The sequence below is a fragment of the Narcine bancroftii genome, chromosome 1 (genome assembly GCF_036971445.1).
Source record: "Narcine bancroftii isolate sNarBan1 chromosome 1, sNarBan1.hap1, whole genome shotgun sequence".
NCBI classification, from domain to species: domain Eukaryota; kingdom Metazoa; phylum Chordata; class Chondrichthyes; order Torpediniformes; family Narcinidae; genus Narcine; species Narcine bancroftii.
In genome coordinates, this window is record NC_091469.1 from 159,082,025 (window position 1) to 159,108,720 (window position 26,696).

A 26,696-nucleotide genomic window follows, 5' to 3' on the forward strand; every position below is an offset into this window, starting at 1 on the left:
TGGTCCTCTGGACCTGTAACATTGCCGGATTAGAACCCAGGTCCCAATTGTGGCGCTGTAAAAGCGTTGCGCTAACCGCTACACCAACTGTGCCTCCCATGTTCATGCCACCTGGTCGGGTAGAAGACGTCTGTTTAAGGTGAGGGGAGGAAAGTTTAGGGGAGATGTCAGAGGTAAGGTTTTTTGTTTTTTACACAGAGTGGTGGGCACCTGGAATGCCTTGTCAGGGGTGGTGGAAACTGGTACTATAAGGGCATTCAAAAAGACTCTTCAATAGGCACTTAGATGTATGTGTGAAGGTTCGAAGATACATTTTTTAATATTACGCCTCTACTTCCTCAGGAGTTTGTGGAGTTGTTCAAGTGAACCGGTACGGACTTGAAGGGCCGACATGGCCTGTTTCCGTGCTGTAAACGGTTATGGTTATATGACAATAAAAGTTAACTAAAACACGAATGTCTGCAGACACTGTGGATAATGTAAAACCACAACACTGGAGAAACTCAGCAGATCAAACCGTGTCCTTTATATAGCACAGATAGAGATACATAACCAACATTTCGGGCTTGAATGAAACATTGGTGATGCGTCTTTACCTTTTCTCCATAAAGGACACTGACCTGATGAGTTTCTCCAGTGTTATGGTTTTAATTAAATATGTAATATACTGTTTGCTGTAAGGCAAGGAGGGGGAGGGATGGATTAGAATGATATGAAGTTGGTTTGTAAGGGGCACCACAACGTTGTAGGCCGAAGGACCTGTGCTGTGCTGTTTGATGTAAGGCTTTCCGCTCTCACTCTAAAGCCTTGCCCTCTTGCTGCAGAATCATTGATATCAGGGACAAGATTTATCCATGTACCCCATAATTTTGTAAACCTCTAAGATCTTCCATCAGGCTCCACGGAATAAAGGCAGAGCTGTGACGTTCCTGCTCTGGTAACTGGCATTTGTTAAATTGATGCGGCTTCACTTTCATGTAATCTTGATGGCCTTTATGTTTATCTCTTCAAAGAAATTCAAGTAGCGCACATCCTGAATTACAAGGGAAGGCGGCTTTGAAGAGAAATCTTTGCAGTTGGTCGTATTCACTTGCAGATGTCGGTTGGTTACTGGTGTCCTTGCTCTTTTCCTCCTGTCTGTGTACTAAGTGACTCATCGAAACATCAATGTCGTCTTGGATTCAAGATTCTTTTTATTGACCTAACAAAACAGATCTAATACTACATGAAACTTACTTTAGTCTTCCACCACCCTGGCAATGCATTCCAGGCACCCACCAACCTCTGTGGTTTTAAATAATGTTACGAGCCCAGAGGACCCCAAAACCCAGCAGCAACAGAAATTCACCAAGACAAATGGTTACTTAAACAAAAGTTGCTTTTAATTATCTTTAAACATGAAAACAGGATCAAACTCTAACTTATTATTAACGTAACCCCCTTGTAATTCTAAGAGCACGTGTATGTAATGTGTGTGTAAGTTCAGAAAAGTGATTTGATTCGCTGTCCAATCTCACTTCTCACTCCTCCAAGTTCATTGGTATCAGGCAATTCTTATGCTGTGCGAGGAATTTAACATTTATGAATCTTTGCCAGGCTTTGGTGCTTGAAAGGTAAATGATTACCGCTCAGAAAGTTTCTTGTCAGTTTTCAGAAAGGGATATGTTGCTCGTTGGACACCCACAACTGATTCCTTCCGATTAGCCACTTCAGTGTCTTGTCGAAGAAACTTGCCCCCCCAGGATTGTACAGATGATAACCTCTTTCTTTCAGGTCACCACAGAGTTCCTTTTTGTTTCCCTTATTTCAAGTGAAACATTAGGCAGCCAGTCCTCTCCTCTTGTATGGACCACAAGGGCTTTGAACAGGCTGAACTAAGAACTCACAACCTGTCTTCAAAATGGGGTTTTTCCACAAGCTTGTCAGCTTGTCCTGTTCCAGTCCCAACTGCTGCCGCTGAACTGTAGAACTGAATTTTCTTTGTCTCTCTCTCTCTCTCTCTCTCTCTGAGAAAACCACATGACCCTCTTAGAACAGCAAACTGCACTCAGACTGCAGCTCCAGACCTAATCTTCTGAGTTTATTCATCTGTTGCTTTCCAAAACAATAATCCATTACTCCACAGCATGTCCAATTAACACTTACTGTGAAGTTTCTATAGGCATTCTTCAAAGTTTGTGCAAAAGCACTCGGAGCCTGGACTTTCTGGCTTGAGTAGAGCTCTGGCATTTTAAATGAGAACTGCTTTGAAGTGTTTGTGCGTGACCTACACTTTAAAAAAAAACATGCCACAATTTATCTGAAATATAACATAATCTGTCACAATAAAAAAAACGTACTCCTCACGGCTTCCCTAAACTTCCCTCCCCTCTTCTTGTACACATGTCCTCTGGTATTTGCTGCTCTCACCCTTGGAAACAGGCGCTGGCCATTCACCCTATCTATAACCGCTTTCAGGTGGAATCGCCTGGAGAATGCAGCTCTGGAGCAGGCTGCGGGTGTCTGCGAAGGGATGTTCAGGTGGCAGCGCTGAAGGAGGTGTTCTGCCACCGGAGAGGTCTGAAGCTGGGAGAGGAGCCACAGAGCAAAAGCCGGGTCCTGAGTCTGGGCAGGGGCAGCCAAATGACAGTTTTAAGCGTCGGGAACGTTGAATTAATATTTACTTGATGTTGTGGTTTGAAAGAAAGCTTTTACGCTCCCATTTTTAAATTTATTGATAATGCTGAAAATTTGCTAGCCTTTAAACTTGTAGATATTCCCTCCTATCCATGATCTCTATGGTTGTAAGTCTGAACTGCATCAGTAAAGTGACCATATACGATACATCAATGTTCCTACAATCTGCGCTCCCATTTAAAGTATGCTTCTTCACAGCGACTAACGCTTGCGTGTGCAACGATATGAGTCCTGAGAGTTACAGCCACGGACTGTTCTGTTTGGTTCACCACTGCTTTCACATCTCCCCTGCGTAAGACTGCAGGGATGGGGCAGCCAGTGGGGGACTGTGGGGCTGGGGCGGCCAGCGTGGGGCTATGGATTTTAACTGTCCATTGTGTTCGGTGCTGATGTGGGGGCTGAGGTGTCTGAACCTGGGCTAAACTGCACTATTTTAAAACCTAATTTTCAAGTGATCTAGCGCTGCTGATGGAGAGGTCAGCATCCGACTGCCTGAAACGTCACGGAAATCTGTGGCCTTGTTTTTCGTGCTGAAGCGAATCCATGGAGGTTGACATATCCCTTCCACTGTCTCCCGCCGGCCGCCGTGGCCCTGAAGTCCCCCGCTGGGGGACTGTCAGGAAGCGGGGAGGGTGGGTGTCGGCAGCGGGGAGGGTGGGTGTCGGCAGCGGGGAGGGTGGGTGTCGGCAGCGGGGAGGGTGGGTGTCGGCAGCGGGGAGGGTGGGTGTCGGCAGCGGGGAGGGTGGGTGTCGGCAGCGGGGAGGGTGGGTGTCGGCAGCGGGGAGGGTGGGTGTCGGCAGCGGGGAGGGTGGGTGTCGGCAGCGGGGAGGGTGGGTGTCGGCAGCGGGGAGGGTGGGTGTCGGCAGCGGGGAGGGTGGGTGTCGGCAGCGGGGAGGGTGGGTGTCGGCAGCGGGGAGGGTGGGTGTCGGCAGCGGGGAGGGTGGGTGTCGGCAGCGGGGAGGGTGGGTGTCGGCAGCGGGGAGGGTGGGTGTCGGCAGCGGGGAGGGTGGGTGTCGGCAGCGGGGAGGGTGGGTGTCGGCAGCGGGGAGGGTGGGTGTCGGCAGCGGGGAGGGTGGGTGTCGGCAGCGGGGAGGGTGGGTGTCGGCAGCGGGGAGGGTGGGTGTCGGCAGCGGGGAGGGTGGGTGTCGGCAGCGGGGAGGGTGGGTGTCGGCAGCGGGGAGGGTGGGTGTCGGCAGCGGGGAGGGTGGGTGTCGGCAGCGGGGAGGGTGGGTGTCGGCAGCGGGGAGGGTGGGTGTCGGCAGCGGGGAGGGTGGGTGTCGGCAGCGGGGAGGGTGGGTGTCGGCAGCGGGGAGGGTGGGTGTCGGCAGCGGGGAGGGTGGGTGTCGGCAGCGGGGAGGGTGGGTGTCGGCAGCGGGGAGGGTGGGTGTCGGCAGCGGGGAGGGTGGGTGTCGGCAGCGGGGAGGGTGGGTGTCGGCAGCGGGGAGGGTGGGTGTCGGCAGCGGGGAGGGTGGGTGTCGGCAGCGGGGAGGGTGGGTGTCGGCAGCGGGGAGGGTGGGTGTCGGCAGCGGGGAGGGTGGGTGTCGGCAGCGGGGAGGGTGGGTGTCGGCAGCGGGGAGGGTGGGTGTCGGCAGCGGGGAGGGTGGGTGTCGGCAGCGGGGAGGGTGGGTGTCGGCAGCGGGGAGGGTGGGTGTCGGCAGCGGGGAGGGTGGGTGTCGGCAGCGGGGAGGGTGGGTGTCGGCAGCGGGGAGGGTGGGTGTCGGCAGCGGGGAGGGTGGGTGTCGGCAGCGGGGAGGGTGGGTGTCGGCAGCGGGGAGGGTGGGTGTCGGCAGCGGGGAGGGTGGGTGTCGGCAGCGGGGAGGGTGGGTGTCGGCAGCGGGGAGGGTGGGTGTCGGCAGCGGGGAGGGTGGGTGTCGGCAGCGGGGAGGGTGGGTGTCGGCAGCGGGGAGGGTGGGTGTCGGCAGCGGGGAGGGTGGGTGTCGGCAGCGGGGAGGGTGGGTGTCGGCAGCGGGGAGGGTGGGTGTCGGCAGCGGGGAGGGTGGGTGTCGGCAGCGGGGAGGGTGGGTGTCGGCAGCGGGGAGGGTGGGTGTCGGCAGCGGGGAGGGTGGGTGTCGGCAGCGGGGAGGGTGGGTGTCGGCAGCGGGGAGGGTGGGTGTCGGCAGCGGGGAGGGTGGGTGTCGGCAGCGGGGAGGGTGGGTGTCGGCAGCGGGGAGGATGGGTGTCGGCAGCGGGGAGGGTGGGTGTCGGCAGCGGGGAGGGTGGGTGTCGGCAGCGGGGAGGGTGGGTGTCGGCAGCTGACTGTCAACAGCCTGCCCACTGCTAGGCACCTGTAAACTGCTAGCAGCTTTGCCTGCGCTGCTTTCAGGTGCAACGGGGGATTCTTGGAGTAGGATATTATACCTACAGGAAAAGGGTTAGGTAGGTAAACCTCCTGGCCGGGTTCTCCACTTTCAGGTGGCCACCTGACAGCCACATAGGAGTACAATAGGCTGCTTTACAGTGGGTATTGTGGCCACCTGAAAGTGACTAATGCCTCTCACAATCTTGTAGACCTTTATTGTCTCCTCTCATCCTTCTTCGCTCCAAAGAGGAAAAAGTCCCAGCTCTGCTAGCCTTGCCTCAAGACACGTTCTCCAATCCAGGCCACATCCTGGTAAATCTCCTCTCTAAAGCTTCCACGTCCTTCCTGTAATGGGACGACCAGAACAGAACACAATGTTCCAAGTGTTGAGAGCAGAGCTGCCATTGATGAATAGTGGTCTGACGTGGGTGTCCTTGTCGTCCAGGTATTCCTGGGCTGGGAGATGCAGGGGATCTGCTTCGGGGTTGGTGAACTGGAGTGGGCTGAGAGCAGCGGGAGTTAATGTGGGCCTTGACCAGCCTTCTGAAGCACGCCTTGATGGTGGGTGTCAGAGCCAGCAGTCCGTGAGGTCTGTCACCACATTCTGCTGGGGTGATGGTGGCCTCATAAAGCAGCTGGTGCCCCATCCTGTTGGCAAGAGGCCGCTGCCCTCCCCCCACAGAGCAGACACACCCAGGGATTCCGCCTGGTCCAGCCCCTCTCCGCTGGTTTGCTCTCCGGAAGGTTGATCTCCGCCACAGTGGTCAAGGTGGTTCCAACGTCTGATGGCTCTTGGATATGCTCCTTCAGGAGAATGGGTGGGGAGGTCCTGGGAGAACCTCATAGAAGCCTTTCGAGTGTTGAAAGGCCTGGACAGAGTAGCTGTGGCAAAGTTGATTCCCATGGCAGGGGAGTCTAGGACATGAGGGCACAAAATCAGGATGGAAGGGCGCCCATTTAAAACAGCGGCAGAGGAATTTCTTCAGTCAGAGGGGTGAACCTCTGGAATTTGCTACCACAGGCAGCTGTGGAGGCCCAGGTTGTTGGGTGCATTTAAGGTAGAGATTGATAGAGATTGTCTACCTTATGGTAGACAAAAGTTAAGAGTATGTTACATTCTAAATGTAGTAATACATGACAATAATGGAACCTTTATCAAAAGGTTATCAGGGAAAAGGCTAAGGAGAGGGGCTGAGTGGGAGAAGGATGGAGTGACTCGATGGACCTGTTGTGAGTGAGGAAACAGGGATGGTGGGTCTCAAAGGTAAGGACTCTGAACACAGTTTTGATGGGGAAGTATTTTATTTACAGAAGGCAAGTGCGGGAAATGTTAACTGATGCAGCGCACATGTACACACACAGATTACAGCAACCGAGGGAAAGAGCAAACAATTAATAACGAAAGTGGGGAAACACACACACACACACACACACACACACACACAATGAACTGGTACACACAATGATCAGGGAAAAATCACTACGAAGCCCCACCACCCCTTGACTCAGTGCAGGTACGACTCTTTGCTACAACGGACTCTTATTAAATGCTCCCAACACTTTTAACAGTGCACATCTTACCAATTGTTTCTCCAGCACCCTTCCACGTTTCTCGGCCTGGAGTGAAACTGGGTGGTCCTAAGCTGGCAAAGAGAGAGAGAGAGAAAAGAGCACATGGCACCTTTATAGTGCTGGAGGGTCTAGCCCAGGTCACTAGCAGGGTGACAATGGCCAGGAGGGTTAATCCAATTACCACAATGGTCCAAGGCCAAGTACAAGCAGCCTGGAGAGTTCAGTCCAGGTAATTTACATGGATCCACAGCAAGGTGTGCACTAATGGGTGGGGTGGAACCAAACCTTGATTGGCAGCTGGTGTGTCCTCTGACTAGGTAGGGGGCAGTGGCAGCCACAACCCTTCCCATCACAGGACTGAATAGCCTACTTCTTCTGCTCCTATATGTCTTGTGGTTTGAAAGACGGGGGGGGGGGGGGAGAGACGAATATCAGGGTACTGAATTCCCCACACACACAGGTCCAGCAGTGACAGTGTGAGGAAAAAAATCATAGGTGTGTCAGGCTGGAACCCTTCTAAGAGTCTGGCAACGTGGAGTAGAGAGGAGAGGGTGGGACGGAAAGGGGGGGGCGGTGGATCAGGGAGAGGTGAAGCATGATGGACAGATGCAGCTGATTTAGCAGATTCCAAATGGGGAGAGAGAGGCAGGAAAAGCAAAAAGGCTTCAGTTGGAAACATTTCAGATATTTGGATGGGTGCGTGGACAGGTTTCGAGGGATGTGGGCTGAACGCAGGCAATTGGGACTCACTCAGGAAAGAAACTGGGTCAGCATCGACTTCTGTGCTGTAAAGCTCTGAAAGATCCAGTTTAATGTTGGGATACTGTGGCTGAGATCCAGAGGTCTAGGGGTGACCCTGGAGACATTGATCTTGTCGCCTACGATGCCCAATTCACTCCCTGTCTGATCTCAGACCCTTGCTCATGACACCGGTCCAGCCAAGCACAGCGGAAAGCTCCACATTCTGACTTGGTGCTAATGACCTTCCAGCACCAATAGTGCACTCGGTGACAAGCCAATGGCTCCACTCTCCCTGCTCCTTGAACCCTCCCCAGAGGAGCTCTCAGTTCTGTACTCGGGAGGATTGGCAGGGTGGGGGGGGGGGGGTAGACGCTAAGGCTGTGGAGAAGGGTAGAGGGAGGAAGACGAGATATTAAAATGGTCTCCCACTCCCCTCAGAGGTCTTGTCTTCCCCACCCCCCACAAATCTGGTCTCCTCTCCCCCTTTGGAAGACTGGTCTCCCCCACCACACCCCTCATCAATGGTCTGGTTTCTCCACCCCCTCCTGGGTTTAGTTCTCCCCCTGAGGTCTGCCCCCCTCCCCAAGGAGGTCTTCTTCTCCGCTGGAGTTCAGTGCAGTGGACACAGGCTTTGACAAGGTTGAACTTGTGATGGATGATGCTCAGAGTGAAAGATTTCCCTGCCTGCCTTTTTCAAGTTCAGTTTTATTGTCAAAGTACATACATCACAGTACATGCAGTCATGTGATTCATTTCTATGAGGGCCAGGCAGAATTTCTACTTATTGGTAATGCAAACTGCACTCAAGAAAGGTGAGCTTTCAAAAGAGAGAAAGTTGAAAGAGGGCAGAGAAGATTTACTAGGATGTTGCCTGGACTTCAGGAACTGAGTTACAGGGAAATGTTAAACAGGTTTGTACTTTATTCCCTGGAGTGCAGAAGAATGAGGGGAGATTTGATAGAGGTGTTTAAAATTCTGAGGGTAGGTGAGATATAAACCAGAGGACATGGGTTAAGGGTGAAAGGGGAAAAGTTTAGAGGGGAACATGATGGGGAACTTCTTCACACAGAGAGCGGTGGGGGTGTGGAGCTGCCAGCTGAGGTGGTGAATACGGGCTCAATTTTAACATTTAAGAAAAATTTGGACATGGATGTGAGGGGTGTGGAGGGATATGGACTGGGTGCAGGTCTCTGGAACTAGGCAGAATAATAGTTTGGCACAGACTAGAAGGGCTGAAGGGCCTTATTTCTGTGCCTTAATGTTCTATGGTTCTAAATGTGAACAAACTGTGCAATGCAGAACAGAAATTCATCAATAAATAAAGTCTGAGTCCCTGATTGTGTTTGTTGTTGAGGGGTCTGATGGTGGAGGGGGAGCAGCTGTTCCTGAACCTGGGGGTTTGAGGCTTGTGGCCCTGAGACCTCTCTCCTGATGGCAGCAGTGAGAACAGAGCGTGTGCTGGGTGGTGTGGGTCCTTGATGATTGCTGCTGCTCTCCGACGGCAGCCTTCCCCGTAGATGGTGGGGAGAGTTTTGCTTGTGATGTCCTGGGCTGTGTCCACTACCTTTTTCAGGGTTTTTGTCCACACAGGTCTCAGGTTTAAGTTTATTTATCATTCCATTGTACAAATAGAACCTGACAAAACAGCGTTCTCCAGTCCTCGGTGCAAAATTCGCAGACACGCAACACAGACAAGCAATGACAAATCTACATTTTAAAACTAATTAAATATTGTTCAATAAATAGTAGAGACTTGGATGGGAGCAGCTGAAAGATACTGTGTGCAGGGTGGAAGGGGTCCTCAATGATTTTGGATAACGATCCTAGTAGATCAGGTCAATGGGGGAGGGGGTGGCTCCAGTGATCCTCTCTGCCACTCTTATGATCCTGTGGATTGACCTCCCATCCATTTCTCTGCAGTAACTGAACCGCATGGTGATGCAACCGGCCAGGATACTCTCATTAGAGCTTCTGAAGGTTGACAGCACAGTGACCAGTAGCTGGATGTGTATTGTTTTTTAAGCATTAAAAAAAAATTAGACATACAACATGGTTACAGCCCCTTCTGGCCCACGAGCCCAATTACATCCAATTGATCCTCAAGCCCATAACGTTCTGAAACATGGGAGGAAACTAGAAACCCCAGGGAAAACCCATGCAAACACAGGGAGAACGTACAAATTCCTTATGGACTCGTGGGATTCGAACCCCAGTCGCTGGTGCTGTAACAGCATTGCACTAACAGTGCCACTCATGTGTGTCATGTCTGGTTGTGTGTTTGAAGTGTTCTACATTGAGGACCGGAGAACGCTGTTTCGTTGGGTTGTACTTGTACAACCAGAAGATGATGAACTAGAGTCTCCTTTATCAATACCTCCTGTGTTAATTACATGCCAGTATTAATGACTGAGACAGATTATATTATATTTTATATTGTATATAGATATGTTTTAAAGGAGATAAACTGTGGGGTTTTTTTTAGTGTAGGTTACAAAGCAAAAACTTTGAAGAATGCCTATAAGGACTGCACAAGTAGGTGTTAACTGGACATGCTGTGGAGTAATGGATTATTCTTTTGGAAAGCAACAGATGAATAGATTCGAAGATTAGGTCCGGTGCCACAGTCTGTCTGAGTGTAGTTGGCTGTTCTAAGAGGGTCATGTGGTTCTCTCTCTGTGTGTGTGTGTGTGTGTGTGTGTGTGTGTGTGTGTGTGTGTGAGAGAGAGAGAGAATTCAGTTCTATAGTTGAGCAGCAGCAGCTGGGACTGGAACAGGACAAGCTGACAAGCTTGTGGAAAAACCTCACTTTGAAGATGGGTTGTGAGTTCTCAGTTCAACCTGGTCAAAGCTCTTGTGGTCCATACAAGAGCAGAGGGCTGGCTGCTTAATGTTTCACCCGAGATAAGAGAAACAAAAAGGATCTCTGGTTACCTGAAAGAAAGAGGTTATCATCTGGAAAACCCTGATGGGGAAAGTTTCTTTGGCAAGACACTGACGTGGATGATCAGAAGAGATAATTTTGTGTCCAACAAACAACAAACCGACAAGAACCTTCCTGAGCAGTAACCATTTACCTTTTTAAGCACCAAAGCCTAGTGAAATTCATAAATGTTAGATTCTGTGCACAGTCTAAGAATTGCCTGATATCGGAGAACTTGGAGTGAGAAGTGAGATTGGACTGTGAATCAAAGAACTTTTCTGAACTTAAACACACATTACATACACGTGCGCTTAGAATTAGAAGGGGGTTAAGTTAGGTGAAGTTGTTAATAGTAATAAGTTATCGTTTGATCCTGTTTTTATGTTTAAAGAAACTTAAAGAAACTTTTGTTCAAGTAACCATTTGTCTTGGTTAATTTCTATTGCTACTGGATTTTTGGGGTCCTCTGGGCCCATCACATAACTTCTGTGCTATATTAACAAAGTCTCCTTAATTCACTTACCTTAATGATTGATCTCTATTTCTGTTTCCCTGATATTAACGACTTTATATAGATGACAATCCTACCCTTGAGGCTTCTTTCTGTGACTGGAAGGGGCACGCAGGCAGGCTGATGGTGAACCTGCCTTACGGCAGACTAAAGGCAATTTTGTGTAATATTCTTCTTTCTTCTTTGGCTTGGCTTCCTGGACAAAGATTTATGGAGGGGGTAAATGTCCACGTCAGCTGCAGGCTTGTTGGTGGCTGACAAGTCCGATGCGGGACAGGCAGACACGGTTGCAGCGGTTGCAGGGGAAAATTGGTTGGTTGGGGTTGGGTGTTGGGTTTTTCCTCCTTTGCCTTTTGTCAGTGAGGTGGGCTCTGCGGTCTTCTTCAAAGGAGGTTGCTGCCCGCCAAACTGTGAGGCGCCAAGATGCACGGTTTGAGGCGATATCAGCCCACTGGCGGTGGTCAATGTGGCAGGCACCAAGAGATTTCTTTAGGCAGTCCTTGTACCTCTTCTTTGGTGCACCTCTATCATGGTGGCCAGTGGAGAGCTCGCCATATAACACGATCTTGGGAAGGCGATGGTCCTCCATTCTGGAGACTTGACCCACCCAGCACAGCTGGATCTTCAGCAGCTTGGACTCGATGCTGTCGACCTCTGCCATCTCGAGTACTTCGATGTTAGGGATGAAAGCGCTCCAATGAATGTTGAGGATGGAGCGGAGACAACGCTGGTGGAAGCGTTCTAGGAACCGTAGGTGATTTCTGCTTTATCACAGGACAATAAATAGTATCTGATCTAATCCCAAAGAAGCAGAGAGAGAGGGAGGGAAGGGCTGGGGAAAGCCTCTCTCAACCTGGCCTAACAAGCCGACAATGTTATTTCCCCCCACCCCCCCCTCACCCTGATCCCAGATCAATGTGCCGGGGCTGAGTGGCGTGGCTCCCGCTCCAAGCCGCCGATCAGCGTCTCGCTCATTCTGGAGGTCAGGGGATGCTCGGAGGTGGGGTGGGGGAGAATGTGAAGCAGAAGGTTCTGGGGAGTGGGAGCTCGTCCTTCCCACAGACGCCCTCCTCCTCCTCCTAACCAGCCAGGGCACTGGTGTGACCGGCAGAGCTGAGGGAACAGAAGCGCTCACTACCCAGGGGTATTATGTTGTGCAGATTTATTTCCTGTGTAAAAAGTCTGCACACTGAATGTAAACTTGAAATTGTTTCAAGATAATTTTGGCACAGTTCAAAATAAAACTGTATTGGGCGTGCTTTAATAGATTAACTGATAGTTTAACCGACTAACTAGTTAAAAGAAGCAGTTAAATGCAGTTTGTGTGTGGGTGGGATGTTTTGGTCAACGTGGGCAGACTGAGCCGAAGGGCCCGTTTCCACTCTGTTTCGGGACTTGTTCAATATTTGTACAATTTATTCCAACAGGGTGGTTCTCTCCTGATGGTGGACAGTACGAGGCCAACACAGGAAGGATGGGAGGCCGGAGAGCAAGGAGACGGATGGGTTTGATCCCCTGAAGTACTGCCACGTCCATTCCCCCCCACCACCCCCAGTTCTGGAAGAACCTCGCAAGAAGCAGGCCCCTACGGCCCATCACCTCCTTACTGCCCGGATTGTGGCATTGTGTCAAAATGACATTCCCCCACCCCCCACCTCCCTAAACCTCTTCCTCGCCCATCCCCTCCACCTGCAAACACCAACGACTCCTGTCTGCCGGACACATCCCTGGAGAAGATTGCCGGTGGAATCGAGAGGGAGGTGGTCGATGGTCACGGGGTCACCCTGATCCCAAAGAAGGGCAGGAAACTCGGAGAGAGGGAAGGGCTGGGGGAAAAAGCCCCTCTAGGCCTTACAAACCTCCCCACATCCCTAGCCTGACCTCCCAGATGGGGGCTGGCAGCTCAGCTTCTCTGAATCGCTCAGCTGCTCTGAACCGCTGACTGGTGTCTTGCTCATTCCAGAGGTCGGGGATCGCTCAAAGTTGGAGGATGTGAAGTGGGTTTCTGGGGAGTAGAGACGCATCCTTCCCGTGGAAATCCCAATGCACAACCTCGTCCAGCGGAGTAGGGCGTTGGTGTGACCGGCAGAGCTGAGGGAACAGAAGATCTCACTACCCAGAGGACGGGAAAGGTCCCTCCAGACTGCACAGCACAATCCCCCCCACCCCATCAACATCCAGAACCCGCTCCATCCGGTTTGGTGACATGAGTGGCCAGGGGGTCCTGCACTGCAAGATCCCACTGAGAACAATGAGGTTGAATGGGGGAGGGGGGGAGGAGCTGGAGATTGAGAGGTGCATGGTAAACCCGGGGAAGTAAAGACAAGTTTACTGTCATCTGATTGCACAAGTACAACCTGATGAAACCGCGTTCTCCGGTCCTCAGTGCAAAGCACAACCAGACCCACACACACAAACAATACATTTGTGAATATTGTGACCAGGTGTGAGTCACCGCAGGACAGATCTGTTTCTCTACCCACACTCCAGCCAGACCTTAGTTGCAGGATCAGGTGCTGGACCCTCCGGGACAAGTCTCGGGCCTCACTGGGTGATGTAAGGAGGGGGGTGGGGCTTCTGGACTATGACCACTGTCTCCTCGGCCGGATCAGCTGCTGTAAACCCTTGCTACGCCCACTGGGGCAGCCAGGGGGCCAGGGAGGAGGGCCGGGAGGACGGAGGAGGGCAGCTGACCCCACTGGAGAGGCTGACCCGTCAGCTGTCCCACGACGAGCAGACCATCCAGGAGGTGACGCTGGGCAAGAGGGTTGGCTTCTACAGGCTGCGAGGCCAGATCGGCACTGGAAACTTCTCCCAGGTCAAACTGGCCATCCACTCGCTGACGAGAGGTAGCACCAGGGTCGGGGGAGGAGGTTGGAACTGGTGATATGGACAGCAATGAAACATTCCCTTGCCCCCAACCCATCCATGGCAAATGTAATATCTGCATATAGCCCTTTTCCCTGCTGAACCAGTCCTTAAACATTGTCATCATATCTACCCCCACCAGTTCCTCTGGCAGCTCATTCCAGATTCCAAATCCCTTTAAATATCTGCCATCTTGCCTGTTCCCCTTCATTCCAGACTGCAATGGTTCTCAAGCTTTTTCTTCCCACTCACATCCCACTTTAAGTAATCCCTGTGCCATTGATGCTCTCAGATTAGTATGGGATTGCTTAAGGTGGGTGGAAAGAAAAAGATTGAAAACCACTGTTTTAATTGTCCCTCATTGACTCGTTATGTGCACGGTTTCAGAACTCCAAAGGAAATGGGCCAATGACAATTTTTCTCAAGCAAAATATTTCAGTAACAATTGGGTCCAGAGCAGTGATTCTCAACCTTCCCTTCCCACTCACATCCCACCTTAAGCAATCCCTTTTCACAAGCAGCGATGGTAGAGGGATTACTAAAAGTGGGATGTGAGCTGTCCTGGAGTCACCTGGCCCTGGGAACAAGACCATAGTTATTAATGATTCCATTTGTTTTCATGTACTTTTATAGTATAGAACATGTAAATTACACAAAATTGCCTTCTGCCCTCTGTAAGGCAAAGAGCTGCCATTAGTGTTGCCCGGCGCCCCTTACAGTATGAGAAGCCAAAGTGAGTCCCTTCAGAGTCCATGGACTTGCCTCCAGTCCTCCCGCAGCTTCTGCAGATGCACAGATCCATTAGTAACCTTTGATATGATCAGGAAGACTTCAGGTCCCGAGGCTCCTTGGGGGCCCTTCTTCGCCTCAGCACCCTCTCGAATCCTGGTTCTTCGGCCCAACCTACCCACGTCGACCAAACCCCACCCATACCCACCAGCTTTTGGTCCACAACCCTCTAAACTCGTCCTATCGAATATTTTCTCAAACTTTGTAACGGTCCCTGACTCAACCATCTCCCCTGGCAGCCCGTTCCACACATCCACCATGCTTTTTAAATATATATATATATATAGTTATCCATCAGAGACCTGCTAAATCTCTCCCCCATCTTAAATCTGTGCCCTCTAGTTACTCTTGTGTGTTCACCCGATCTGTTCCTCTCATAATTTTGTGCACCTCTATAGATCACCCCTCATCCTCCTGTGCTCCAGGAATAAAGTCCCAGCCTGCTCCACCTCTCCCTGTAGCTCAGCCCCCGAGTCCTGACAATATTGCCTAGAACCATGGAACGCTACAGAAAACAGGCCATTTGGCCCATCTAGTCTGTGCCGACCATCATCTCCCTGCTCCCATTCCATCACCCTCCAGGCCTCTCCCATCCACATACCTATCCAATTTATTCTTAAAACACACGTTCGAGCCCACATCAGATGGCCACTCATTCCACACTCCCACCCCTCTCTGAGTGAAGAACCTTCCCCTTTAGCTTAAAACTATGTCCTCTCATATTTATCTCCCCCAATCTAAGTGGAAAAAGCCTACTTGCATCCACTCTGTCTATACCTCTCATAATCTTGTAAACCTCTATCAAATCTCCCCTTATTCTTCACTCCAAGGAATAAAATCTGAACCTGTTTAATCTTTCCTGTAACTCAACTCCTGAAGACCCAGCAACATCCTGGTAAATCTTCTCTGCTCTTTCAATCTTATTGATAGCCTTCCTGTTGCTAGGCAACCAGAACTGCACAAAATATTCCAATTTTGGCCTCACCAATGTCTTAAATGACTTCCAACATAACATCCCAACTCCTATCCTCAATACTTTGATTTATGAAGGCCAAGAGCTTTCTGACCACCTACGATGCCAACTTCAGGGAAATACGTCTCTGTACTCCCAGCTCCCTTTGTTCGACCACACCCCTCAGTGCCCTTCAGTTTACCCTGTATGTTTTTTCTTGGTTTGTGCTTCCAAAATACAACACTTTGCACTTGTCTGCATTAAATTCTATCTGCCCAAATCTTCTCCGTTTTGCCAACATCGATAGCCCCATAATTTTATCCCTGCATTCCAAAGAGAATAAACCCAGTCCATCCAATCTCTCCTTGTAGCTGGATCCCTCCATTCCACACTGCAAGATCTGCTGAATTTCTCCAGCACTTGCCGCAAGCTGATTTTTATTTCATTTAACAAAGGTGGTTTGTTCAGTGATTACAAGAATAATATTGCAGGAAGTCAGTTGCACATCATTTGCGAGTTGGAATTATAATATGATCGAGATGATCCGGAACACTCTTGAGCCACTTCCTGCAGGCTGTGAGATTGATGAACAGTATCCTGTAACCGAGTAAATTAGCCCAAAATATTAATTAGATTTCTTTAAACTATACATTTATGTACAGTAAAACTCCCAGAATCCAGCACCTATGGGGATTGGTAGATGTCAGATAAGTGAATTTTCCAGTTGCTTGAGATTGCATGTTCTGTGGATTAGCCAACTAACTGTTTTAAATGTCTGAATTTTTTACCTATTTTCTGCAAAAAAAAATTCAAGTTGCTTGAATTCTGGATTACAGGGGTTTTACTGTATAAGTGATTATTATATTGTGTGCTATGTGTGCGTGTTCGAGTGCACATGTGCGGGTGTACGTACACTTGCGAGTGCACGTATACAGGTGTGCACGGTGTTCATGCACGAGTGTGCATGTACATATGAGTGCATATGTACGAGTGTGTATATATGAATGCGTGTACAAGTGTGCCTGTGTACGAGTGTGTGAGTGCATGTGTACATGAGTGTGTACGAGTGTGTGTGTGCATGTACGTATGAGTGTGTACGAATGCACGTGTACACGAGTGCGTGTGTACATATGTGTGTGTACGAGTGTACATGAGTAAGTGTGCATCAGTCTGGAAAAACGTTTTGTTTGGTTGTATGTGTGCAGTCAGATGATAATGAACTTGACACAGAGTGGAGAATGCAATTAATTCTTCCCGTCCTTCACAGAGAAAGTTGCCATCAAGATCCTGGACAAGACCAAGCTGGACCAGAAGACCCAGCGGCTGCTGTCCCGAGAGATCGCCAGCATGGAGCGCCTCCACCACCCCAACATCATCCGTCTCTATGAGGTGATCGAGACGCTGTCCAAGCTTCACCTGGTGATGGAGTACGCTGGGGGCGGCGAGCTCTACACCAGGATCACCAACGAGGGCAGGCTGCCTGAGGTCGCGGGCAAGGCTACCTTCGCCCAGATCCTCTCCGCTGTCAAGCACATGGTGAGCCCCCGGAGTGGGGAGGGCAGTCTACACAAAAGAGCTGAGGGAAACTGAGTCTGGCAGCATTCTTTATATAGCAAAGGTAGAGATGCATAACCAATGTTTCAGGCCTTAGCCCTTCATCAAAGTATGAGCTAAGAGCAGGCAGGCACCTGAGGAAGGGGCAGGCGGAGGGCACTAGAGAAAACAATCCAAGTGATAGGAGGAGGGTAGCTAGTTCAGCTCGTCATTCCTCCTTGCAAGTTATTTTAAATTTAAATGTAGACATACAGCATGGTAACAGGCCTTTCCGGCCATAAGCCCCTTCCGCTAATTGAACTGCACCCCCTGGTACATTTTGAAGGGTGGGAGGAATCCAGAGTATCCGGTGGAAAATCCTTCCAGACACGAGGAAATGCACAAACTCCTTATGGACAGCGTTGGATTCAAATCCCAGTCCCGACCGTTGGCGCTGTAACAGCATTCTACTAACCGCTAAGCCCACTGTGCTGCCCCAAATATGGTGTGGTGATTCACCCTGGTAGATTGGAGATTTATTTATTTAGAACTACAGTGTGCATACAGCACAGTAACAGGTCATTTCGGCCTCTGATCCCTTGGCACCCAATTACACCTACAACCCCCCGGTACGTTTTGAAGGGTGCGAAAAAATTTGAGCACCCGGTGGAAACCCACACATTCACGGGGAGAATGAACAGACACCACTGGATTCGAACCGCTGGCGCTGTAACAGCTTTGCGTTAACTGGGCTGCCCAGAATCTGGTGTGGTGGTTCAAACTGGAGGAATTGGCTGCCTGGAGCCCTTTGTGGTTTATGGCAGGAAGGGGAGCTGATGCCCACAGGGTTACACAGCAGGCCTTTTCGCGCCATCTTACCTATGCCAGCTGACGTCATCCTCTGCGGGTGGGACGATCTGCCCCAAGAAGTGGAGAAGGCAGAGACGGCCACGACGTGGAATGACTTTGAAGAGGGCCCACAGGTTTGGAGGGAAATGTGGGCAGAATGCTGGAAAATGAGGCTAGCTCAGGAAGGCACGTTGGTCAGCATGGATAGGTTGGGCCAAAGGGTCCTGCTCCATGACTGTACAAATATGACGTACGAACCAGGAGCATAGGTTAATCCCTTTCACTCTTCAAACCTGCTTCACCATTCAACAAGATCAGGCCCGCAGGTTCAGTTGGTGATGGGAGGCAGAGTGGTGCAGGAGTTGGAAACACGACATGACATCATTCTTCCACTACCAGTACTTAGGACCTCTTCTACCTAGCTGGAAGAACAGGTCTGGGCATTTCTTGCTGGGTGATGCTCCTGGCTAGGCAGCAGTCCTGCCTTCCAGAGCTGTTCTTAATGATCTTCAAAAACAGAAAATTAGTAAAAGGAACAGGTAAGAGAGATTGCGGGTGCCACAGGCCGTGGGTTGTTTTGCAGAGGGATATAAGAAATGATGTGCTGGCACTGGGGAGGGCTCAGAGAAGATTCACAAGAATGATTCCTGGGATGAAAGGATTATAGTCATTCTCAACCCTTCCCACTTACATACCACTATAAGTATTCCCTCTGCCATCAGTGCTCTGTGATTAGTAAGGGATTGCTTAAGGTGGTATGTAGGTGGAAAGAAAAACATTTGAAAACCACTTTTTTAATTGTCCTTCATTGACTCGTTATGTGCACGGTTTCAGAACTCCAAAGGAAATGGGCCAATGACAATTTTTCTCAAGCAAAATATTTCATTAACAGTTGAGTCTAGAGCAGTGGTTCCCTTCCCACTCACATCCCAACTTTTCTGAATATTTTATCAACAAACAATACAAAATTATCATCGTAGGTAAGTAATTAAATGTGAATCATTAATACATGTTCCAAACATGACCCCTATTCCCCCCCAGCTCAAACAAAACCCCAAATGAAGAAAAAAGGTGAAAAAGGGAATAGGAAAGAGAAGGAAACAGAAGAGAAGAATCTGTCTGGATCAGAAATCCAATTCAACAAAGAGGCCCATTTATTTTTATCTAAATTTCTATAAAATTAATAGAATAAGCATCTTATTTATTAAATATTCAACCCTACATTTTATAAGTAGGGTTCCCCTACCTGCAAAAACATGTATTTATTCCTTAAGTTGTTAAGTGATTTTCTCCAGTAAACAACAACTATTCATTGCAGGGTTCCAACAGGCTATTTCCAAGAGAGAATCAGATTTCCAGGTAACCTCACTACATCCCCTGGCCACTGCTGATGCAATTTTAAGAAGCTCTGATTGATATTTTGGCAGCCTCATTTTGGGTCTTGCACCCATATTTCCTAAAAGAAACAATTCTGGACTTAGGGGCAATTGTTTCCCAATCATTTGATTTAATTGAGCTCTCAAGTTTCCCAAAAGAGTTTCAATTTGGAACACAAATGTAAAAAAAGTACCCATTTCTTCCCCGCATCTGAAACATAAATTCAATACTAAATTTTCTGATATATGTATTTTTTGCAGGGGTAAGATATACCTGATGCATAAAATTATTTTGCCCTAGTATAGACTAGTCATACAATTGTGTTGGTCATACAATCATAGCATAAGTTTGACCAGGTCTTATCATCCATACTAATAGTCAAGTCTGATTCCCATCTTTGTTTTGATCTTTGTAACTCCTGTTTAGGAGTACCCAATTGGATTAAGAATATACAACTGATATGAACTTCCTTGTGGTCCCCTTTCGAATTAGAATCTCTATTTCACTGCAGCACTCTGGTAATGTCATAGTCGGACCTAATTTTTCTCTAAAAGCTCTTATTTAAAAGTAACAAAAGATTGTATTGTTATAAATATTGTATTTATTTTTTTAATTGTTCAAATGACATTAATTGTCCTTGTACATAACAATTTTCTACATATCTGATCCCTTTATGGAACCATGTATGTAGAATTAAATTATCCATAGTTAAAGGAATTAGTCTATCTGCATCACATTTGATGTGCTTCTGTGCATTAGTCGCAGCCCATTATAATATTTTGGGTGATTTTTTTTGTTTCTTTTTCTCAACACCCATGGGGGGGGGGGGATGTATATTTTTGTTTAATCTTGTGCTGTAGATACAATGGTATCTATTTTTTTCTTTCATACTTTTCAATCTTATCTCACTTATTTCTGTTGGAGCTATCAACAGATTTGGGTCCATTACGGGAGGAATATAATATTGGAATTTCAGGGAGAAGAATATTGGAAGGAAATAAAAGTTAGAATTGGATGTTATCAGAATTCTGTAGTAATGGCAAGCATAGTTACATTTATTAGTATTAATGTAAATGGTTTGAGTAACCCTATTAAATGGAGGAAGGTACTTTGTTACTTTTTTAAAAAATGGGAATTGACCTGACCTTCCTTCAGGAAACTCACTTAACAGAGAATGAACATCAGAAATTAGAGAGATTAGGTGGGCCAGGTCATAGCATCTTCTTTTAATTCTAAAGCAAGGGGAGTGGTAATATTGATAAAGCAGAATCTTCCAATTACAATTTAAAATGTTACAACTGATCCAGCAGGCAGGCATGTTAAGGTACATTGTCAGATATATTCTGAATATTGGATTCTGTTAAACTTGTATACCCCAAATGAAGATGACGAAAAATTTATTAAAGAAGCCATTTTTCAATTAGCCGATGCTCATCACAAAACAATAGCAGCGGGAGATTTTAATTCATGTTTGGACCTGTTTTGGACAAATCAACTGGAACGGTGGCCAGGACTAGGATGGCTAAAGCTACCCAAGTTTCAATGAAGTATCTGAATTTAGTGGCTACTTGGAAAAAACTGCATCGGAGACAAAGAGACTAATCTAACAGACATGTTTCATATTCCAGGATAGATTTAATTTCGTTAACTGCACATTTATAGGATAGAATCGTGGATGTTGAATATAAGGCAAGGATTCTGTCAGATCATTCACCTCTATTTTTAATCAATTGTTATGTCTGATAAACAATACACTGTCTATAGATGCATTTTAATCCAATGTTGTTGAGAAAATTGGAATTCTATGAGAGACATATTGGGATTTTCTGCGAAACCAACTGCCATTCTGTTGCCCATAACTATTATATGGGACTCCTTAAAAGTTTATTTAAGGGGAAAAATTATTAGTTATACTTCAAAAATTAAAAGAGATTATACAAAGGAGGTTGATAAATTAGAAAAAGAGATACACTACTTGGAGAAGGACTTACATTTAAAGAGCTCTGTACAAAAATGAAGGGCATTCATTAGTTTTTAAAAAAACTTGAATATAATACCTTACAAACATATGATAGAAAAAGTAATAATGAGAACTAAACAAAGGTACAAGTTGGGGGAAAGAGCTCAAAGTCCTACCGTGGCAATTTAAAACAGAACAGGTTTCTTGAACAATCAATATGACTGAAACAGACATCAATAGGATTTCCTATAAACCATTAGAAATTCATGAAGCTTTTAAATTATTTTATACAAAATGATATATATCAGAATCACAAGGAGATGCTAATAAATTAGATTTAAAAAAAAAACACAAATGCTGGAAAAACTCAGGTCAAACAGTTTAATATAGCAAAGGTAAAGATGCATCACCTTGACAAAGGCACAGTTTGACCTGCTGAGTTTCTCCAGCATTTGTTTGTTTTTTTTTTCACTTAACCACGCTGTCAATAGAATATTGTGTTTTACCTCTAATAAATTACATGATTATTTGTCACGATTGGTTTTACCAAATTTAGATTTAACTGAGCAGAATGAATTAAATCCATCATTTACACAATTGGAAATAGAGGAAGCACTGAACTTATTATGTTCATAGATCTCCCAGTGAAGATGGTTTTCCACCAGAATTTTACAAAGAATTTAAAGATCTGCTAATACTTCTTTTTATGGATGTACTGAACCAAGCGATGGAATTACATACTTTTCCATAATCCTTCTCAATAGCAATAACAACAGTGATACCCAAGAAAGATAGGGATCCATACAGACAGATATCTTTGTTAAATGCTGATTATAAAATATTAGCTAAGTCTCTGGCAAATAGATTGTTGATCAATTTAGGCAGAAATTTATCCAAAGAACAAACAGGATTTGTGAAGAACAGGCAATTGGCAGATAATGTAACAAGACTTCTCAGCCTAATTCATTTGGCCCAGAAAAGAGGTGAACATTGTGTGGCAGTTGCCTTGGATGCAGAAAAGGCCTTTGATAGATTGGAATGGGACTTTTTATTTAAAGTACTGGAGACATTTGGACCAGGTCAAAAATTCATAAATTGGACTCAAGTTCTTTGTAATGAGCAAAAGACTAATGTGACCAATAGTCAAATATCTTCAATATTCCCACTATCTAGGTCTAGTAGACAAGGATGTTCACTGTCACTGTTATAGATAGAGAATTTGGGTTAAAAGGGGTTTAAGTTAAAATGTGATGATTAGTCATAAAAGGGGGCTAACCACTGGAGTTTAGCTGGAAAATGTTACAACAGACTTGCAACAGATTTAACTACAGAGAGACATGCAGGAGCCAAAGATTGATAAAGAGTGAAAAACAGAATTTGGTGTGAGCAGAGGTCATGAATGATCGTGGTGTGCATGACTAACAGTAATCAGGATGATTCTGCAAAAACTAACCAATTAAAGCAGTGTAGTGGAGATGCCAAAGGACAAGCAAATTGTATAAAAAACAATGCACCGTATGTATCAGGGCTCGACTTGGCAAGAAGCCGGTTGAGTCCAACTCTGCAGACTTGAGAATAAAGCTTGTCGTGTCACCGATCTTAAAGAGACTCATTTGTGAGAATTTGTGTTTCTGACAGTCACCAACCTTCTTTATATTGTCCATAGAACCCTTGGCTGAAGCGATTAGACAGGACCCAAATATTAAAGGGTTCAGAGCGGACCAAGATGAGCATTAGTCCTTTTGCAGACAATGTATTAACATTTCTGACAGAGCCAGTAACTTTTCTACAAATTGTAGAGTACACTTGCAATTGGAAGATAAGGGGAAAGTTTCAGGATACAAGATAAATTGGATTAAAAGTGGAATAATAGCTTTAATGAATGGAGACTACACAGATTGCAAAAGAAATACGCAATTTAGATGGCCAGCAAATGGGATCAAATATTTGGAGATTAGAGTAGATAATGATCTTAAAAATTTGTAGAAGTTGAATTAATTTCCCTTAGGAAAATTAAAGAGGATTTAAATAAATGGGTTGATAACATTGATTGGTAGAGTGAATTGCATTAAAATGAATATATTCCCACATCTACAATACCTCTTCCAGTCCCTACCGACACCACTACCACAGAAATTCTTTCAAAATTTGAAAGAAACTAATTTTTATGGAAGGTAAGTTAGCTAAAATCTCCATGGAAAAAATTAACTTGGAAATATGACAAGGGACGATTACAACTTTCCAACTTCAAATATTATTATTGAGTGGCCCTGATGAAATTTCTCACTTCCTTCTTTAATGGAAGAGATGAGCCTTCATGGGTAGAAATTGAACTGCACAAAGTCAGGCAAAGAGTGGCAGAAGATTTTGTATATAAATGGGCTGCTAATTTTATTATAGCTGGAAAAGAAACACCAATAATAAAACACATTTTGAGTATCTGGTATAAAATGAATAATTTCATTGGTACAAGAAAAAAATTACTCCAAAAACGTCATGGATTCCGAATAGACCAATTCCTCTATCTCACATCCCACGTTAAGCAATCCCTTACTAATCACAGAGCACCGATGGCAGAGGGATTATTTAAAGTGGGATGTGAGTGGAAAGGAAAAGGTTGAGAACCACTGCACTAGAGGCTGCCTCAGTGAAGGCATTTAAGATTCAAAAAAGGTTTTTGAAGAATGGGGAGTTGAGGATTCTGTGGAATGGAGTCCAAGACCAGATCTCGTTGATTAGCAGAGCAGGCTCAATGGGCCAACTCCTGCTCAATTCTCCTCTGGAACTGGTGTGCAAGGGGTAGGTGGCGGTGGTGATAGACTCCTGTTATAGAATGTAGACTCACGGACTGGCTTTGTGTCTCACCTCCACCCCTCCCTCCTTCTGCCCCATCCTGCAGCACGAGAACGGCACTATCCACCGGGACCTGAAGGCGGAGAACATTTTCTACGCGGACAACGCCCGGGTCAAGGTGGGCGACTTTGGCTTCAGCACGGCCAGCCGGCTGGATGAGAGCCTCAGCACCTTCTGCGGCTCGCCGCCATACGCTGCCCCCGAGCTCTTCCGGGACGAGAGCTACGTGGGTGCCTGTGTGGATATTTGGGCCCTAGGCGTGCTCCTGTACTTCATAGTGGCGGGGGCCATGCCATTCAGGGCTGACACTGTGGCCAAGCTGAAGAGGTGCATCCTGGATGGCACGTACCCCGAGCCAGCCCACATCTCAGAGCCTTGCCTCCGCCTGATCCGGGGCATCCTGCGGCCGGCAGCCAGCGAGCGCCTCAGCCTGGCCCAGATCCTCCGGAGCGAGTGGATGAAGGGCGTCCGGGTGCCGCGGCCTCATGAACCTTTCCCCCTGGATCCGGGGCACCTGTCGAGTGCGGGGCAGCCGTTAAGAAAGGAGCAGGCGGAGGTGAAGGGGGTGATGGCACGCCTTGGGGTGACAGAGAGGCACATCCTGGAGGACAGGGGAAAGGGGGCTCGGAGCCGGGTGACCGGGATCTATCGTATCGTCCTGCACAGAGTGCAGAAGAGACAGGACCCTGACCTGGACCCTCCAGCCCCCCTGATCCTACCCAAGCCTGGGGACGCCAGGAAGGAGCATCCCAAGCTCAGCAGACAAGCAGGACAGACCTCCAAGTTCTGCTCCATTCTGTAGGACAGGTTGTTTGGGTACTACCTCCACCTCTCCTTAACTGGCAAGGAGGTCTATGACACTCTGCTCTCCCATGTGTGCACATCACACTGTAGCCCCCCTCCAACCCCCATCCCACCCACAGCGTACTGAGAAAGCTCATTTTGAGGGCAGTGCTGCTGGTCAATCCCTATTTAGTACAGCAAGTAAAACATGGTACAGTGGGGAGGGTTATTTTTAAATTTTTTTGAAAAATTTAGGCATACAGCATGGTAACAGGCCCTTTCTGTCCACAAGCTCGTATCTCCCAATTGACCTACAGCTACTGGTACGTTTTAGAACCATAGAACATTACAGCACAGAAACAGGCTCCTTCGGCCCTTCCAGCCTGTGCCAAACCATTTTTTTTTAAACCTAATCCTACTGACCTGCACCCAGTCCTCCATACCTCTCCCATCCATGTACCTATCCAAATTCTTCGTAAATGTTAAAATTGAGCCCACATTCACTTCAGCTGGCAGCACATTCCACACTCCCACCACTCCATGTGAAGAAGTTACTCCTAAACCTTTCCCCTTTATCTCACCTATCCTCAGTGGAAAAAGGCTTTCTGCGTTTACTCTGTCGATCCCCTTGATAATTTTAAATACCTCCATCAAATCTCCCTTCATTCTTCTACGCTCCAAGGAATAAAGTCTAAACCTGCTTAACCTTTCCCTGTAACTCAGTTCTTGAAGTCCGGGCAACATCCTAGTAAATTTTCTCTGCACTCTTTCTATCTTATTGATATCTTTTCCTGCAGTTAGGTAACCAAATTTGGCCTCACCAGTGTCTTATACAACTTTACCATAACATCCCAACTTCTATACTCCATACTTTGATTTATGAAGGCAAATATGCCAGAGATGGGTTAAAACCGAGGAAAGCTGATGTTATTTTACCAGTAGTGAGGATCACTCAGGAATCCGATCACTGCATGAAAGGACCTGGTGGGGCGCGATCTCACACTGGTGAATCTTCTTCCCTGTGGGAGATGGGTGAAGAGGGTGTGGCCAGGGTGGAACATGAGGGGGAATTTCTCCACATAGAGGGTTGATGAGGCTGGGTCATTAGATGTATTCTAAAGGATGGGTTGGGGGAGAGAGAGAGAATAGGAAGGGGGGGGGGGCTACGATTGTATTGAATGGTAGAGCGGGTATATAGGGCTGAATGGCCTCCAGCTTTCATAGAAGAAAAGCAAGGACATCCGAGGGCTTCCCCTCTTCGAGCACCTCACAACCACACCCAGTTCCAATCCAGGAAAGCGGACTCATCAACTCTGTGTACATTGGTTTTATTTAAAAAGAACTTTACAACAGATCCTAAGCAACGTCAATACGTTTGTGTTTTGGATATAGTTTGTCTATTTTTTCCTTCTTGACAGACAACGAATTAAATTAAATGCCAGCACAGTCACAAAGAGCAGGCAGGAAAGGGCTGAGGGTGGGGCATCTCATCGACGCTGATGCCGACTCACTGTGCTTCCGTCAGCCTGAACAACAAGCGGTTAAATTACAGGTGGGGTGGGAGCTCTCCAACACAGACCAGCACCAAATTACAAGGATTAAAAGTAATTACAGCATCTGATCGCAAACACAAGGGGGAGGCGGGGAGAAGCTGTTGGCTATGGGCCACGACTACTGTACATCAGCAGGAAGAGGTGGGGGGGGCTGGCCCACAGAACTTCTGTGCATTCCCATTCCAGAGGGGATGCCGTTTCCAGACTTTTCGACCTGGATTCACGAGGGGTCCTGTCATCTTTGTCTGTGGGTGAAATGTTGGCTCTGTCCTCTCCTGCCCCTGGGTCGGGGGGGGGGGGGGGAAATGTCAATGGTCACCGTTGACGCTGGCAGTGCCTGGCTGGGTGGCCGGGATTCGGGGCATCTTCTTGGCTGGGCTGGGTGTGCACTGGAGACAACACCAACGTGGTTAGGAGCAACAATCCCTCCCTCCAAGGGCAGCCCAGCACGTCTCCACCC

At 47.6% G+C, this 26,696-nt stretch overlaps 2 protein-coding genes across 3 annotated transcripts in view; one reads left to right on the top strand and one right to left on the bottom strand.

The window, feature by feature from the left end:
* The window catches only part of LOC138765430 (serine/threonine-protein kinase NIM1-like), a 40,947-nt gene extending 14,405 nt beyond the window's left edge, over nucleotides 1-26,542 (top strand). Inside the window, exons 2-4 of the mRNA XM_069942474.1 lie at nucleotides 12,147-13,568; nucleotides 16,596-16,864; nucleotides 23,947-26,542. Of these exons, the coding sequence (XP_069798575.1) occupies nucleotides 13,304-13,568; nucleotides 16,596-16,864; nucleotides 23,947-24,702 (1,290 nt within the window). The 5' untranslated portion in view covers nucleotides 12,147-13,303 and the 3' untranslated portion in view covers nucleotides 24,703-26,542. The remainder of the gene's footprint in view (nucleotides 1-12,146; nucleotides 13,569-16,595; nucleotides 16,865-23,946) is intronic.
* Nucleotides 25,996-26,696, bottom strand: part of hmgcs1 (3-hydroxy-3-methylglutaryl-CoA synthase 1 (soluble)) — a 43,330-nt gene continuing 42,629 nt past the window's right edge. For both annotated transcript variants that reach the window (XM_069942464.1, XM_069942457.1), the window contains exon 9: nucleotides 25,996-26,625. In XM_069942464.1, coding sequence (XP_069798565.1) covers nucleotides 26,545-26,625 — 81 coding nt within the window. In that variant the 3' untranslated portion in view covers nucleotides 25,996-26,544. The remainder of the gene's footprint in view (nucleotides 26,626-26,696) is intronic.